At 45.3% G+C, this 14,122-nt stretch overlaps 5 protein-coding genes across 5 annotated transcripts; 2 read left to right on the forward strand and 3 right to left on the reverse strand.

Annotated features, from left to right (window-relative positions):
- Positions 1-1,659: 1,659 nt before the first annotated feature.
- On the reverse strand, positions 1,660-3,310 carry BHQ10_004939 (uncharacterized protein; the record flags this gene model as incomplete). Its single annotated transcript, XM_040877359.1, has 4 exons — positions 1,660-2,475; positions 2,527-2,604; positions 2,656-3,034; positions 3,093-3,310. 4 exons carry the CDS (start codon positions 3,308-3,310, stop codon positions 1,660-1,662), a joined length of 1,491 nt encoding a protein of 496 aa, XP_040733443.1.
- Positions 3,311-3,849: 539 nt separating this feature from the next.
- BHQ10_004940 (uncharacterized protein) lies at positions 3,850-6,068 on the forward strand (the record flags this gene model as incomplete). The annotated part of the gene is made up of 5 exons (XM_040877361.1): positions 3,850-3,928; positions 4,051-4,488; positions 4,539-4,570; positions 4,620-5,949; positions 6,001-6,068. 5 exons carry the CDS (start codon positions 3,850-3,852, stop codon positions 6,066-6,068), a joined length of 1,947 nt encoding a protein of 648 aa, XP_040733444.1.
- Positions 6,069-6,614: 546 nt separating this feature from the next.
- BHQ10_004941 (uncharacterized protein) lies at positions 6,615-8,375 on the reverse strand (the record flags this gene model as incomplete). Its single annotated transcript, XM_040877362.1, has 6 exons — positions 6,615-7,113; positions 7,172-7,272; positions 7,334-7,468; positions 7,519-8,031; positions 8,086-8,166; positions 8,226-8,375. The coding sequence occupies 6 exons, from the start codon at positions 8,373-8,375 to the stop codon at positions 6,615-6,617; spliced, it is 1,479 nt and encodes a 492-aa protein (XP_040733445.1).
- A 460-nt stretch (positions 8,376-8,835) lies between these two features.
- Positions 8,836-10,206, forward strand: BHQ10_004942 (uncharacterized protein; the record flags this gene model as incomplete). Its single annotated transcript, XM_040877363.1, has 5 exons — positions 8,836-9,275; positions 9,359-9,617; positions 9,715-9,882; positions 9,937-9,973; positions 10,034-10,206. 5 exons carry the CDS (start codon positions 8,836-8,838, stop codon positions 10,204-10,206), a joined length of 1,077 nt encoding a protein of 358 aa, XP_040733446.1.
- Positions 10,207-10,636: 430 nt separating this feature from the next.
- BHQ10_004943 (uncharacterized protein) lies at positions 10,637-11,827 on the reverse strand (the record flags this gene model as incomplete). Its single annotated transcript, XM_040877364.1, has 2 exons — positions 10,637-11,395; positions 11,468-11,827. The coding sequence occupies 2 exons, from the start codon at positions 11,825-11,827 to the stop codon at positions 10,637-10,639; spliced, it is 1,119 nt and encodes a 372-aa protein (XP_040733447.1).
- Positions 11,828-14,122: the final 2,295 nt, after the last annotated feature.

Here is a 14,122-nt window from a genome sequence, read left to right on the forward strand (position 1 = left end):
AATTTAGCGACATAATTAGTTAATTTACAAACAGAAGCCATGTGATAAATATGCTGGCATATCACGCTACTGTAACTGCGTCTGTACTATAAAATGATTCGGCCAAGAACCCTGTTCGTCAAGTACTAATTTAGTGTGTTCACTGTGTTGGACTAGTACAATAACCATTGGTTCAGTCAATCCCCTTCTCGTCTTGTTCTGTGCAACATCATGTCCACAATGCCTTCACTTTTAGATCTTCCTCGCGAAATCCGAGACGAAATTCTCGGCTTGGTGTTGTTCMCCCCGCCACAAATTCCACTGGATTTGTCTTGCTATGATCATCAAAGGAGGGAATTAACAGTTCCATCTCATGATCGTCAGGGATTGATAGGATTCTATCATCTAGTAAAAGTTCTACCAAATAATTTACAATACAACGCCTTCTTTACTACCAGAGCTTCTCTACTGCTCCTAAACCACCAACTAAACGCAGAGACGTTGAGCCTGTTACGGAGAAAGCGCCCATTAACAACGCAATATATCCTGGATATCGCAGTTGTCAATGACCTAGAGCTGTGGCCAACATGGATCTTCATGCCATTGCTAGCTAGAGATGTGGAAGAAGTCTTCGTGTCAATCCGGACTACCACAACACAAAGACTTGGCTGGAAAGGAAAGACTAATAAATGGCTTGGGGGGGATGGAACTCCACCACTATCATGGGCATTCGCGAGCATGTTACAGCTATTTCTTCTTTACGGTCCACTGATGGAAGTGGTAGACCATTCGACGCAACAAGAAGAGAACGATAGAAAGATAACTATCCGAAGGTTGGTCCTTGATGTACAAAGCCCAAGCCCGACAGATATCTCCGCTATTGCGCCTTATTATCCAGAGCAAATATTACCGATCAATATCAGCAAGTTACGGAAGCTCCGACGCACTGTAACAGATATCAACCATGTCATGCATCCAGAACTCTCACTGGACTTTCTAACTGGATCTATCAATCGAGCTCTTAACTATCCAAGCTACTCTCGTCTTTTATATGAGCGGATGGGAACCATCGAAATTATGTTGGATGGGGATGTCAGGTACAATTGGGATCTGCTGGAGTGGTCTATGAAGCCCACGACATTTGAATCGGAGATAGAAAGATGGTCAATGTACCATGAGCGAAAGAAAATGGGATTACCCGTCCCTGAAAGTTCGTTAAATTAAATTTGTAAATCCTATACCATTATGCAAACAGGATATGAACAGATATGAGGAGATACAGAACATCAATCTACCTAGCTTGTAATCGGTACAATGGTAAAAAGCATGCTGATACATGCACGTATGATGGATGTTGCATGGCCCATTGCACAACCCAATGAGCTTTACAGAGAAGAGCTTACATGGAAATGTAGAAGAGTATAGGGTACGAGAACATGATTGAAGATCAAATTATTGAGTGAAGTACCTCTCGGAAGGTCTCTGATTGCAGCTAGCCCAATAAGGGTCTATTTTCTACTCCGATCTTAATCCGATAAATTATCAATCTTACTATTAAATACTAGCCTTTCAGAACCAATTCATCGGGAATGTATAATGAATTTCTCGTGAAAACATTGAAGCGCCGCAAACGGCAAAACAAAATTTGTCATACCTCCATCTCATTATCAACACGCAATTTTATAGCTCCACAGGAAAACGCTCCCTCAACCACCCTCCGTAACGATAGAAGAAGAAGGGCACTGGAAGAAAAACCACGCCTATAAAGCCTAGAACGCTATTCCCCCACCCAAGTCCTAGGGCCGCATACAAAGATGGACCTACCAACGGAATAAAAGCTGCAGCAAGAAGTCGAAGAATCACATTAGCAGCCAATGCAGAGGCCGCGGCTTCCGGACCAAAAGCATCGACCAAGTAAAGCTGAATTGGCATCGTGACCCAGAGAAAGCCAAACCCAAAAAATGCAGTGCCGAGGATGGGCACAATCCAATGAGTCTGCTTCTCCGCTGCCCAGCCATACCAGAAAATGCCGATGGGAACAGTGGGCATAACCCACATGATGGGCTTCAGGCGTTCTTCAGGCTTGGGCGAATCTCCGACTGCTTTTTGCAGCTTGTCGCTCACGGTGGCGAAGACTCCTAGAGATATGGCCATCGCGATTCCGACGCCGAGATATGATAAGCCAGAAACACCGGCAGAGAAGTGGTACTGTTCCTCAAACACTGTGGGAAAGGTAGTGAACAGTATGAAAAGAAGACCAAAAACAAATGCGCAGAGGAGGGAAAGGAGGAGAACGATTGGTGACAGGATGAGAAGCTTTGTAGGTCGGATAATAGCGCGAAGGAACAGTTGACGGGGAGTAAGGCCTCGATCCATTTTGGAAACTAGAGCAGCATTGCCAGTCTCTTTCCGCAGGCGAGCAGCTTTCCATTCAAGCAGCACGGCTGCATTGGTTTCGCGGAGGAAGAAGATTGATAAAGTAAATGCCACTCCTGCCTAGGTCAAATTGTCAGCACTCGAGAACGAAAGAGTTTATTCTCTACTCACCAAGATTAGGATCAGCCAAAAAGTCCATCGCCAGCCAATTGATGCTGACACAAAGCTACCGATAATTGGACCCAAGACCTTCAAGGATCGTCAGTGTTGTACCCGTTTGGAAAATAGCATGATACCTACTGGTCCTAGAAGCGGTCCTACAAAGAATAGAGACATTACTCTCCCACGCTGAGCTGGCGGGACGACATCGGCGACGGTTCCTCCGCCAACTGTCAATGGACCCGACGCAGCACATCCGGCAAGAAATCGAAAGACTAGAAACATGCCCGTATTTTTTCCCAGTGCACATCCAACGATGAAACCAATGTAGATTATATTGCAGATGTGGTAGATCACAAGGCGTCCGTACAGCTCGGATAGCGGTGCAATTAGCATTGGCCCAACGGCGAAGCCGGCAAGGTAAATGGACACGGTTAGACTGGTTATGGTGGAACTTGTGATATGGAACTCGTGGGCAAGCGCGGCTGCTCCGGGCGCAAACATTGTCGCAGCGAGATTTCTTTATATGTGTCAGTCAGAGGGGGTTCGTTTTATTAAAAGGAGCGCAGGAACCTTACGCAGTGAGCAAGAAACTAGTAGCGAGAACGACTTGGATTACGCGCTTTGATACCGGCCAGTTCCTCGGGTTTTGAGGATCTTCCAGTCCATCCCAGTCAACGACATTATCCTTTGTTTCTTGGTCGGTCGCTGTCTGGTCCGGCTCGCTGGATTGTTGGTCATGACCGTCTTCCGATATGGGCGGCTTCTCAGGGGTAGATTCCAAGTCGGGTGCCATGATGAGTTGTCGAGGGTGGTGTGACTTTGGGAAACTGGCGCTTGTTTTTTTACCGTTGCTAGACAGTGTACCATGCTAGATGAGTGGCTGCTGCTTTTATATGGGCGAGTATCACATTACGGATAATCGTAGCAATTCGGAGATGTACATTTCACGGGGTTAGGAAGCCTAACTCCTTTAATTCCTCAGTGAGGAAAGGAGACAAAGCCCGCATGGAGTCAAAGATATAGCTTTCTAGGCGAAAATTTACATAATGGTCCGTGAGTACGGAGCATCAGAAGCTGGCAACTGCGCCTTTATATTGGGTTGAGTTAGGGCTAGAAACGCCTATCGCTGCGGTCTATGATTGGCCGGTCCGAGCGGATGGTCACGGATGGTCACGGACGGTCGACACGGACGATCGTTGATCTCTTCTTACCTCTACATCTTTTCTCTCGAGTTGAGGTGGCGGCGAAACGGAAAACCGATTCTGGTATAATCAAATTCCAGATATTGTGTACGCTTGAATTCCATGAGCGCCTCACTGACCATGGCCGACAATGCTCAACGTCCGCGTCCGCCTCCAAATCGGCGCCGAGACAAAGTCCAGCTTTCCTGTGACCCATGCAGACGCCGGAAGTAAGTACTTGAGAGCTCTCATAAAGTAGTACACGCTCACTCTGTTAGGCTGAGATGCGACCGGCAGCACCCTTGCGGGGCTTGCTCGAGACGTGGCGTAACCGAGTCCTGCAATTATGCAGCATTTTCTCCCAACTCCGTTGTTGCGCCGGGGCAATCCACTAGCCTCCATGGCAGAATTGCTGAACTAGAGAATCTTGTTGTGACGATGATGCAAGACCATACGCTCCCAACTCCGCCTGCATCGAACTCGCTATCATCCACCGATGTGTTCAAAAACTTTCAAGATGGAAGAGCATCCCTAGCAGACCCTGGTACCTTGGAGTTGCGCAGGTCTGGCGCCAGCTATGTCCAGAGTGTTCATTGGGAGGCCATTCTTACCAGAATCAGAGGACTGAAGGAGGACTTAGTCATTGATAGCAAGGCTCCACCAGGCTCACACTTGTTCTATGGCCCAAACCGGCATGCAAGTCAAGATGAAGTACTGGCAGCGGTTCCTCCTCGTCCAGTCGTTGATCGCCTGATGGCCCTTCACTTTGACTCCTACATTGTCACCCAGTGTCAGTAAATTCAAGCTTTTTGCCACTTAGAGACATTGACTGTGGTGTAGATCTCATTCATCGCAAGAAATTTCTCCGAGAGGTAAGTTCTATTTAACCTAGTCGATGACAAATGGTCTGACATTGTCTAGTACGAAGCCTTCTGGGATAATCCATCTGCGACCTCTATCGCTTGGGTTGGTCTTATGTTCTCCATGTTATATATCTCTGCGCAGTTGCAAACCTTCGCCATTGACACCACCGACGGACGGGCCGCATCGCTCAAGACGGAATGTCTTAATATGAAGGATGCATTTCGGGAGAGGGCCATTCAGTGTCTTATATTGGCCAGGTACACGACGGGAGGACCATATATCCTGGAAAGCCTTATAACAATCCTGACTGGAGAGTTTGTACTGCTGAAAGATAACGCTACGGATGGTTGGCTCTTGGTAAGTATGATACTTCACATTGCAGTCCGTATGGGTTATCATCGGGACCCCGATCACTTTCCCGGAATATCTCCATTCGAGGGTGAGATGCGCAGACGCATATGGACCACAATTCTACAATTAGATATATCCCTCTCCTTGGAAATGGGCCTCCCTCGAAATGCAACGGACACGAACATCGATACAAAACCGCCTCACAACCTGCATGATTGTGATTATGACGAGGACACGATTAAGATGCCCCCACCAAAGTCAGAATCAGAATGGACACCGGTGCTCCCTCTCATTGCCAGAGCGCGGCTGATAACAGCCCTCGGCTTGATTTGCGATCTCAACACCCATATTAATCCGCCTTCCTACGACGAGGTCATCAAGGTCGACACACTTCTTCGAGACGTATACAGTCGTTCTATTCCGCCCCTGCTACGCTGGGGAACTGGGCCACACCCCATCACAGATAGTCCAAACATTGTGGTACAACGGGTAAGCGTAGAAACGACTTACCACAAATCACGCATCCTCCTCTACCGGAGAGCTTTGATCAACTACCCAGTCGGACAGACTCAAGAGCGGGACAGGGAGTCGGTGGGAATATGTCTAGATTCCGCGCTAGAAATTCTATCTTTTCAACAGATGCTTCACGACGAGTCTCAGCCATTTGGTCGTTTGTCCCAGCTAAGATGGAAAGTCGCACATATTTTCAATCAGGATGTTCTCCTCGCAACGAGCGTGCTCTGTCTTTACCTTCAAGACGTCGATAAATTTGAATTACCTACGAATGCTATGGGACAGCCGGCGTGCCCACCTAGAGCTGAAGAAATTCGACAACAACTCATAAAGTCGCACAAGATATGGCTTCAAATGAGTACGACATCTGCGGAAGCCGGTAAAGTAGCAAAGGCTTTGAGTATCGTCATTGGGACCACGGAAGAGTCTATCGAGGACAATAGCGGACCCACTTTTGACAACTTCTCAACGGATTTTGATGCCATACCTCTGAATGGATTTGGCGCGTCGTTCAACAATCATTGTGAGTAGCATACTTAGTCATGTCGATTGCCACTAACAATATATTTTACAGATTTCCATCCTGGCTTCTACTCTCCTCTTGCATTCTTTGATAATGTACTGGAAACGGAGGGAGTATGAATATTTGATCGCTCTGGGACTGAACCACGTAGAGAAGACCAACGTACAGTGAAGGACTTTGTCAAGTCTTTGCTTCAAATTTGCCAATAGTGATCCGGATGATTGACCAGGGAGACTCAATCCAATACAGTGCTATCTAATTAAGCGGTAGCGTATACGCATGCTTCTAGGAGCTTAATAAAAAGTTGAGTGAGTTATATTTTGGTTCAGCTAATATAGGATAACGAAACTTTAAAGAATTATAGAGTATATATCTAATAACTATTCATATATCATTTCTAAATAGAATTCATAGTAAAATATAACTTCATAGATTTCCATGGACGCTTTTTCTCCCAAAAGCCAATCAATGGATGCATATCTTAGTACATATGTGTATAATTGATCATGCAATCTCTCATATACTACGTAGTATATACACGTGTATGGGTAGTATTTCAATATGATATATCAGTCTCTGCACCCTGGCTGGGAATGTACATCTAGTAAACCGCGCATATGACGTCTAAACCTTGATAACCACAGCTTGTGATAATCGAGATCACATTACAGAACATAACGGAAGCTTCTCATCTGAATATCAGTAGCATCTTCAAAGTGAGTGGCATCTGGCTGAACCTCTCCTTCCATTGCTGCCCGGTCTCTCCGCTTGTTCTCCCAGGTGTAGAGGCCCCGAAGGATAAAGGGCATGATGAATAGAACACAAAAACAACCTAGCATAGCCTTGATGCCTGTAGGGTATCCTCTTGACTGTTCGGATGCTATAAAAAGCTGCGGCGCAGCAATACTTCCTGCGCAGTATCCTAGAAAGAGGAGGAACGTTACAGTGGCCTTCTTTGTTGCTCCAGTAACGTTCCCTCCAATAACAGCAAATGAAACCGACAAACCAACAGAATTGGTATAAATGATCCAAAGGGAAACAACCCTTCCCCACTTAGCATGGCTTGGTAATGTGTGAAGCAGTACAGTGCCGATGATTGAAGGGATGCAACAGAGGGACATAGCATACAGCCGCAAATTGGGAATCTTGGTACACATAATACCGCTGGATATGTGCGTCAGAATAACAAAATTCAAGTAATGGAATCAAGATTGCTCCTTACGCAAATATCAAAGACGCTAGCTGAATGACATTGGCAGGGATGCCAATCAATTGTGTATCAACCGCGCTGAATCCCAGGTTCTTGATAATGAGACTCGAAAACTAGAGCGAGAAGAATTAGTTAGTTGACTTAAGAACTAAAAGTGAGAATGTTTTCACGAACTCCAGATAGAGCACCTGCGGGGATCGTGTTGCAAAGACCAATAGTAAAGAAGACATAAGTTTTCGGGTCCATCATTGCCTCTTTTGCCTGTGACCATTTCCATGGCCCTTTGCCGCCTGTGGCTTGTGATTTGACCTTGAGAATTATTAGTAAGACACTAAATCTAGCAGAAGGGACAAGAATACCGTTAGAGATAATGCCTCCCGTTCGCTCGGAGTAAAGAAGCGCGCGTGATCAGGATCTCCGGGAAAGATGAAAGCAAAGATCACACCCCAGACGAAAGTGACGCCACCAAATATCAAGAACATGACTCTCCACGAGGCTATGGATAGACTATTGGTATGTCCAACTGCATAGCCAATCAACCCCCCGAAGATGGCAAACAATGGAGTTCCGCAGAACCAAACGCTTTGGCGGATAGGCTGTTCATCTCGTGTATACCATTGGGAAACAATGATCAGAAACGAAGGTGCCACTATGGATTCCAAGGCACCCATAATAATGCGAGCAATCACTAAGCCGGCGAAGCTGTGGCTAAAGTTGGTCATCATCAAGGTCAATCCCCATGCTGCAATCACAAAGCCGAGATACCTCTCAATGCGAAATTTCGGAACGAGAGCCAGCAGTGGGTATTGAAATCCTAGATAACCGAAATAAAACACACTGTTTACCCAGCTGTAGTCTTGCCCGATAAGGTGCTATGAGATAAGGTCAGAAAATTGAATCGAAATTGATAGGATTTTCAAGCCCACATTGTCCTTCTGAAGGGTATACACTGCAGCAAACCCAAGTACCGCCTTGTCCAAATATTGCATCCCGTACGTAAGCAACATCTGCCATCCACAGTAATCAGTACCATGTTTAAGAGACAAGGGGAAAAGGCCATGAATACCATCGGCATCAAAATGAGATCAATCTTGCGCAACAGTTTGGCGCGAGAGATGCCCAGGCTTCGACCCATACTTTCTTCCACGTTCACAGCATGAGAGAGGTTGTCTTTGGCGACGTTGTCGAAATCTTGCTGGCCAGATATTGAAGACATTTTGGATATCACCCACTAGATGCGAGGCGCAAGAATGATTGATTGTGAACTGGTGTAAAATATCAACTGGCAAGGGGACTTGAGCCCTCATAATATTCCATTCTGCTAACCACTACTTTCCCCAGACTAATGCCACAGGAGAAGAAAGATAGCCCATATGGAGGTCCACAGATAGCCCGTGTGGGGATCCACAGATAGCTCGGATTTCCCAAATTCTCTTTAATGACCGTGGAGAAAGAAGCTGATAGCAAAGTTTTAGGTTTCTCGCCGATGTGGCCCAATTCGTACTAGGGCGATGACCCTCATCGCTAAATCGTCCGAATACAGTAATGAGTGGAAACCAAGACTGATATTATTGTATAAGTTTTGATCGATAAATCACTACAGAAAACAACTTCTTTTCTGATATTTTATCGCTGGTATCTGACTTTTTATCCTTCTGATTTGCGTTTCAGCAAATATGGCACCTGTAAAGATCACCGAAACTCACATGGATTCACGAAATCAAGGGCCACAAAATGGTGGAATTGACAATGGTTTAGGCTCTTATACTTACCCAGTATATAAGAATTTGGATCCATCAACTCTCACAGAAGGAAAAGTGGTCAAATTCAATCTTGTTTTGACTGCAAATGCACTTGAGACCGTCAACGTGCCTGTTTTAGCCTACAGATCGAGAAAAGCCGGGCCTACAGTCGGTATCACTTGTGCTATTCATGGAAACGAGATCAATGGAATACCGGTAATACAGAAACTGTTCGAGGACATCAACAACAACAGTCTTGAGCTCCTCAGTGGGACTGTCATAGGAGTCCCGGTTGTCAATGTCCCGGGGTTTCTCGCATCAATTCGCCAGTTTGACGATGAATCAAAACAGGACTTAAATAGACTTATGCCTGGGTATGATATTCTATTTTACATGGGTTTTTGTTTAGTAGTTTGGATTTACGTTTTGTTGACAAGAACAAAAAATAACGATATAGGAAGCAAACCGGAGCAGCGCCTGAACAATACGCTCATGCAATATTCAACAAGATCGTCAGCAGTTTTGACTACGTTATCGACCTTCATACAGCATCTGCCGGTCGGCAAAATTCTCTCTATGTTCGAGCTGACATGAGTCATCCTACTATTGGAGGTTTGGCGCGCCTTATGCAGCCCCAGGTTCTTGTTCATATAGCCACGAAAGGATCATTGCGAGGCTGTGCTCAAAGCCAGGGTATTCATGCCTTGACTGTCGAAGTAAGCAAGACATACTTTCCCTCTTGTTTAGTATCAAGGAATGCTTCATATAGCATCTAGTCAGCGCTTCCCACTCACTCGCTGATTAATTTGACAGATTGGGAACCCTAGTGTTTTCCAACCTAACTTCATCAATGCAACTTATGCAGGTATACGCCGTGTTATTGCTTCGATAGGCCTGACATCAGAATATGAGCCAACTCCATCTATCATCGAATCTATTCGCAAGATAACTCCGGAAGGGACCGCGGTTTGTACGAGAAGTGTAAGTACCATGCTACTAGGGATTTGTTGTTTGTAGCCAACTAATTTGCAACAGTTTTGGGTTTATTCAAAACTAGGGGGAATTCTCAAAGGTCAGTTAGTCACTAAACGAGGGAAAGTTCCCAAAATATCTACTAACATCGCTGTAATAGTGTTCAAAAAGCCTGCAGAGAGAGTCCACCCACGAGAGCTGATCGGAGAAATACAAACCATATTTGGAGATCCTGTGGAAAAGATATATGCTCCTGATTTCGAGACGGTGGTAGTGGGCATAGAAGCAAATCCAGTGGCTAAATCTGGAAATCGGGTGGTAAGTGTATCTTAACCCTAATTCTCAGCACATAATGATACTAATAAACAAAAGATTCACCTGGGAGTTATAGGGAGCGATTTTAAAAGTATTTCCAATGATGGTCATATGTAGAGGATAATGATGTTACGGGTTGAACCCGTGTTCTGGAATGGTATGCTCCAGAATCTTGCCATTGCGCATGGTTCCACACGGAAGCATCCTAAAGCCAAGCACAATTCATGAGGAATATGTCGATGGCGTTGGGTATCTGTTCTTTTTTCTCTACTACCCGGTCTAGCCCGTGACAAATAAGACTTGCACCTGGGCAGCGAATCGCATACTGAGACCGTTCTTCAGAGGAAATATGTATGATTACTAATGTTCCTCATCTCTAATCCTCATCCTAATACTTGCCAGAAGAAACAGAACGTCACAGCCAATGAAATATACAATTGGTAAGAGATTATATGACAAGACCATCATTGTACTCAACCATTATCTGCTCCCAATCTAGGCGACATGCCGCTTGGCTTTCCTTCTCATATACAACTTCTACAAATTTCCTTGCCTGCTTGTAATGATCACCGCCTGTCTCTTCATACATTTTGAGGCGGTCTATAACCCATTCCCGATATACGTCATCATCCACTTCGATGGCAGCCATTACTAACGGCAAAGGCCATATCTTTGTTGGCGGTGGCGACGACGGGGAACCTTTGAAATGTGTCTTGTAGAGTGTGTTTAGCTTTTGAGATAATCGAATGATGTCAAGAGCGAAAGCAGAAGCAGAATGTCGGCTTTGACAGGGCCCCAAGGCCCTAGAAAAGGAAATTTCCACCGTGTTATATAAAGCGGACAGCACAAAAAAAGTTGCACGTGTTCGAGACTGGAAATTATGCGCTTTTTGAAGCGACTGGATTGCATCTCGGTGCTCATCCAAATCCTGTCGTAATTTTGCGATTTCAGCAGAACAATCCACTCGATGTTTGAGCCGAGTGATATCGTGCAACATCGACACAAGATAGAGCATGCGGCCCAGAAACGGAAACTGTGCTTTATCACGCTCGTATTCTTCATCTGGGTAGGTCAAGTTGTAAGCTTGCGGGAGAGTGAAAAACGAAGCATTGAGGTCGGCCACAACTCCATTCTGGCCCCCCATTGCTTGGAGGACTGCTCCCTCGCCGGGCTGAAACGCGGAGGCTTTGGCATCTAGTATATAGAACTGAGATACATCAGTCAGAAGTGAAATGTCTCAGAGCGTATGCTCAAGTAACAACTCGAAAAACAAACGAACCCATGTTGCAACGCGTGATCGTACTCCCTCCATCCCACTTTTTATTTTTGGAATCCGGAGGAGGTGAGCAATAAATCGAAGAATATTTCGTAACTGACGGGAGCGAGCAGCCATCAGATCAGAAAGAGCTAAGAAAAAATAGCCGACAAATATGGCATCAAGATCGTCGGCTGATGCTCTCCCAAATGCATCGTCACGTATGGGATCATAGGCGCAGGGCCAAATTCGTTCAAGATCCTCGGGCTTGAAACCATATTCCTTCTGCATATGAGAGATACAGTCGGAGTAATGTTGCAAGGAATCATCGAGATCTCCAGCCTTTGAAGAGAAGCAAAGGCTGGCAGAGCTCCAGGAGAGCATTGAAGATAGCACCCATGGATGACTTCGTGTGAAACGATGGAAAAAATATGTGTAGTAGTTCCAGTCAGGAGATTTAAAGGAGTATTTACTAGCAAGCTTCTGCGAGAAGTGTTGCGCCAAAATATGAGTCGGAAGATGTCCTGTTTTTGTTTTCTTTGCAGGAGGCTCCTGGCGTAGATCGACATGTGGAGCGGTAAAAGTGAGGTTACTATTCTCCTCCTTGGACCCAGTCACCTCCGATGGCGATAATGCAGGCAGTGGTGCATTATCAACGAAATCGAAATCGAACCAAGTATTTATTTCCGGGTTGGAAGATTGTAGCAGTCCGGTTCCATCGATTGACAGGTGTGATGAAGGTATACTTTCGTGCTCAGTGGCTTGATATTCGTTGAACAGCTCTGGATCTCTGGAATCTGGTGGAGCGCTCCTGGAAAATAGATGAACATGAGGTATGCAGAAGTGCTGCTACAAGGCGAAGTACCTTAGGGGGCTGGCCACGCTCTCATGTATTTGCCCTGAATTAGAAGAATTCCCTTGAGAAGAGCTGTATTCGGGATGCTCATTAAGGAAAATAAAGACCTCTGGTGAACCATTATACGAACATTTCAAATGAGACGCCTTGCACGCTGAGCACCGTGGTCGATGTAGATCGCACTCTTTTCTACGTCTCAGACAGGTGGAGCAGCTCATTGATTGTGATATACTTGGTTCAAAATACTGGTGCTCAGGAATCCAACGATCGGTTGGTGTTTGAGGATCTAAGGAGAGATCAGAAAATGTGAGCTAGCATCTAGGCTGTACTAACTTATTCCAGATTCTCGGAATCTTAGCGACGATTACGCCGCCGTATATGTTTCAGGAGGAACAAAGGAAATATAAATGTTCAGTTTGAGAGCTGGCAGACATTTCTGTGTAAATCACTCCATCATCACTGCGCTTGAGAGAGTTGTTATAGAGTTTAGCTTAGCTTACCTTGGGTAGAAGTCTTTCTAGGCGAGTCCTGCGCGCTAGGAATAAAAGTTATTCCGTTCCGTGCGTACCTGATAGAAGCGCTGTTCAAGGGATTGAAATTCTGACACTGGCAAACTCTCTAAAAAATTGTAAATAAAGGAAATATCAATGAACGACATACGATCTGGTACGGAAAGGCATAGCAAAAGAATGAAGCAAAATAAAGGTGCGAATTGGGGTCAAGAATGGGGATCTACAAATGTGGTGTAACTGCAGGCGCTCCAAATCGTACGCTGTTTGTCACGGGGTTAGGTTTTGTTGACGGTCCCTCAATCCGGCCGTCGATGTCAAGGCGTAGCTTGTTCAATTCAATAATTTCTTGTAGAACGCAACAGGGATTGCTATTGGTCATCGTGTTCGCAGGATTGTTGTTGATCCATCGTATCTCTGTGGTTTCTTGTCATTCGTAAGACTGAAGGATATTAGCGTTGTTTTGTGTCTCCGCGAGTACGATAACGTGGCTAATCTCGGACGATGAATCCTTGTTATTGTCGAATGAGGCACCGCGAATGCGTGCAGCTTTGCGGTCTTTAGATCAATCTTGACAAACCGTATTCCACGGCTCGAATTATCACACTACCGTTCGAGTTGTTAGGCACCTTTATAACCTCTTTTCCAGGTTGTACGGCTTGTGCTGCAGGAGAGAGTTTGAATGAAGCCTCATATCAGATTGTCAAACAGAAGCGATATACGCGCCAAGAACCCACCGAGCGACGTACTGCTCATAAAGGAAAACGCTCTTGCAAATCTTGCCACGAGAGCTGATTGTATCCGCAGGGTGATCTTGTACGAGTCAAGTATTCTTATTCTAATCGAACTTGTGTCTAAACGACTGGCCGGCTTTAGTAAAAACCACCTCTCTTCATAAACAATAGGTGGAGATGGGCCGTCTTTACCTTCCCGCATCGCTCCCACGAACAATTGAAGATAAACCAATACCTACTCGGCCATAATATAGCTTTGAACCTCCTATATAAGTGGGCGTCGTACGTCGCAAAGTTGGGTGAGATCAGGAGTAAGAGACGTTACTCATGTGGAGAAGGAAAGGATTGTGAAAAACTTTGAATTTCGATGGTCGAAAAAATCACCAGTTAATAAACTTAAGAGTAGCAGGGATGAACACCAATAGCCTAGCACTAGAAAGTCATTGGACAAGTTTGTTGACTAATTGACTTCAGTGAGTTACAAGGCTGAGTTGTTTTTCAAGTCACACAGCCTTGAGCGAATACAACTCATACACGAGTTGAATCATTGAAGACCATGTAATTCATCAAGAGAAACAGC

Source organism: Talaromyces amestolkiae (genome assembly GCF_001896365.1).
Source record: "Talaromyces amestolkiae strain CIB chromosome Unknown scaffold8.1, whole genome shotgun sequence".
In the NCBI taxonomy this organism is placed as follows: domain Eukaryota; kingdom Fungi; phylum Ascomycota; class Eurotiomycetes; order Eurotiales; family Trichocomaceae; genus Talaromyces; species Talaromyces amestolkiae.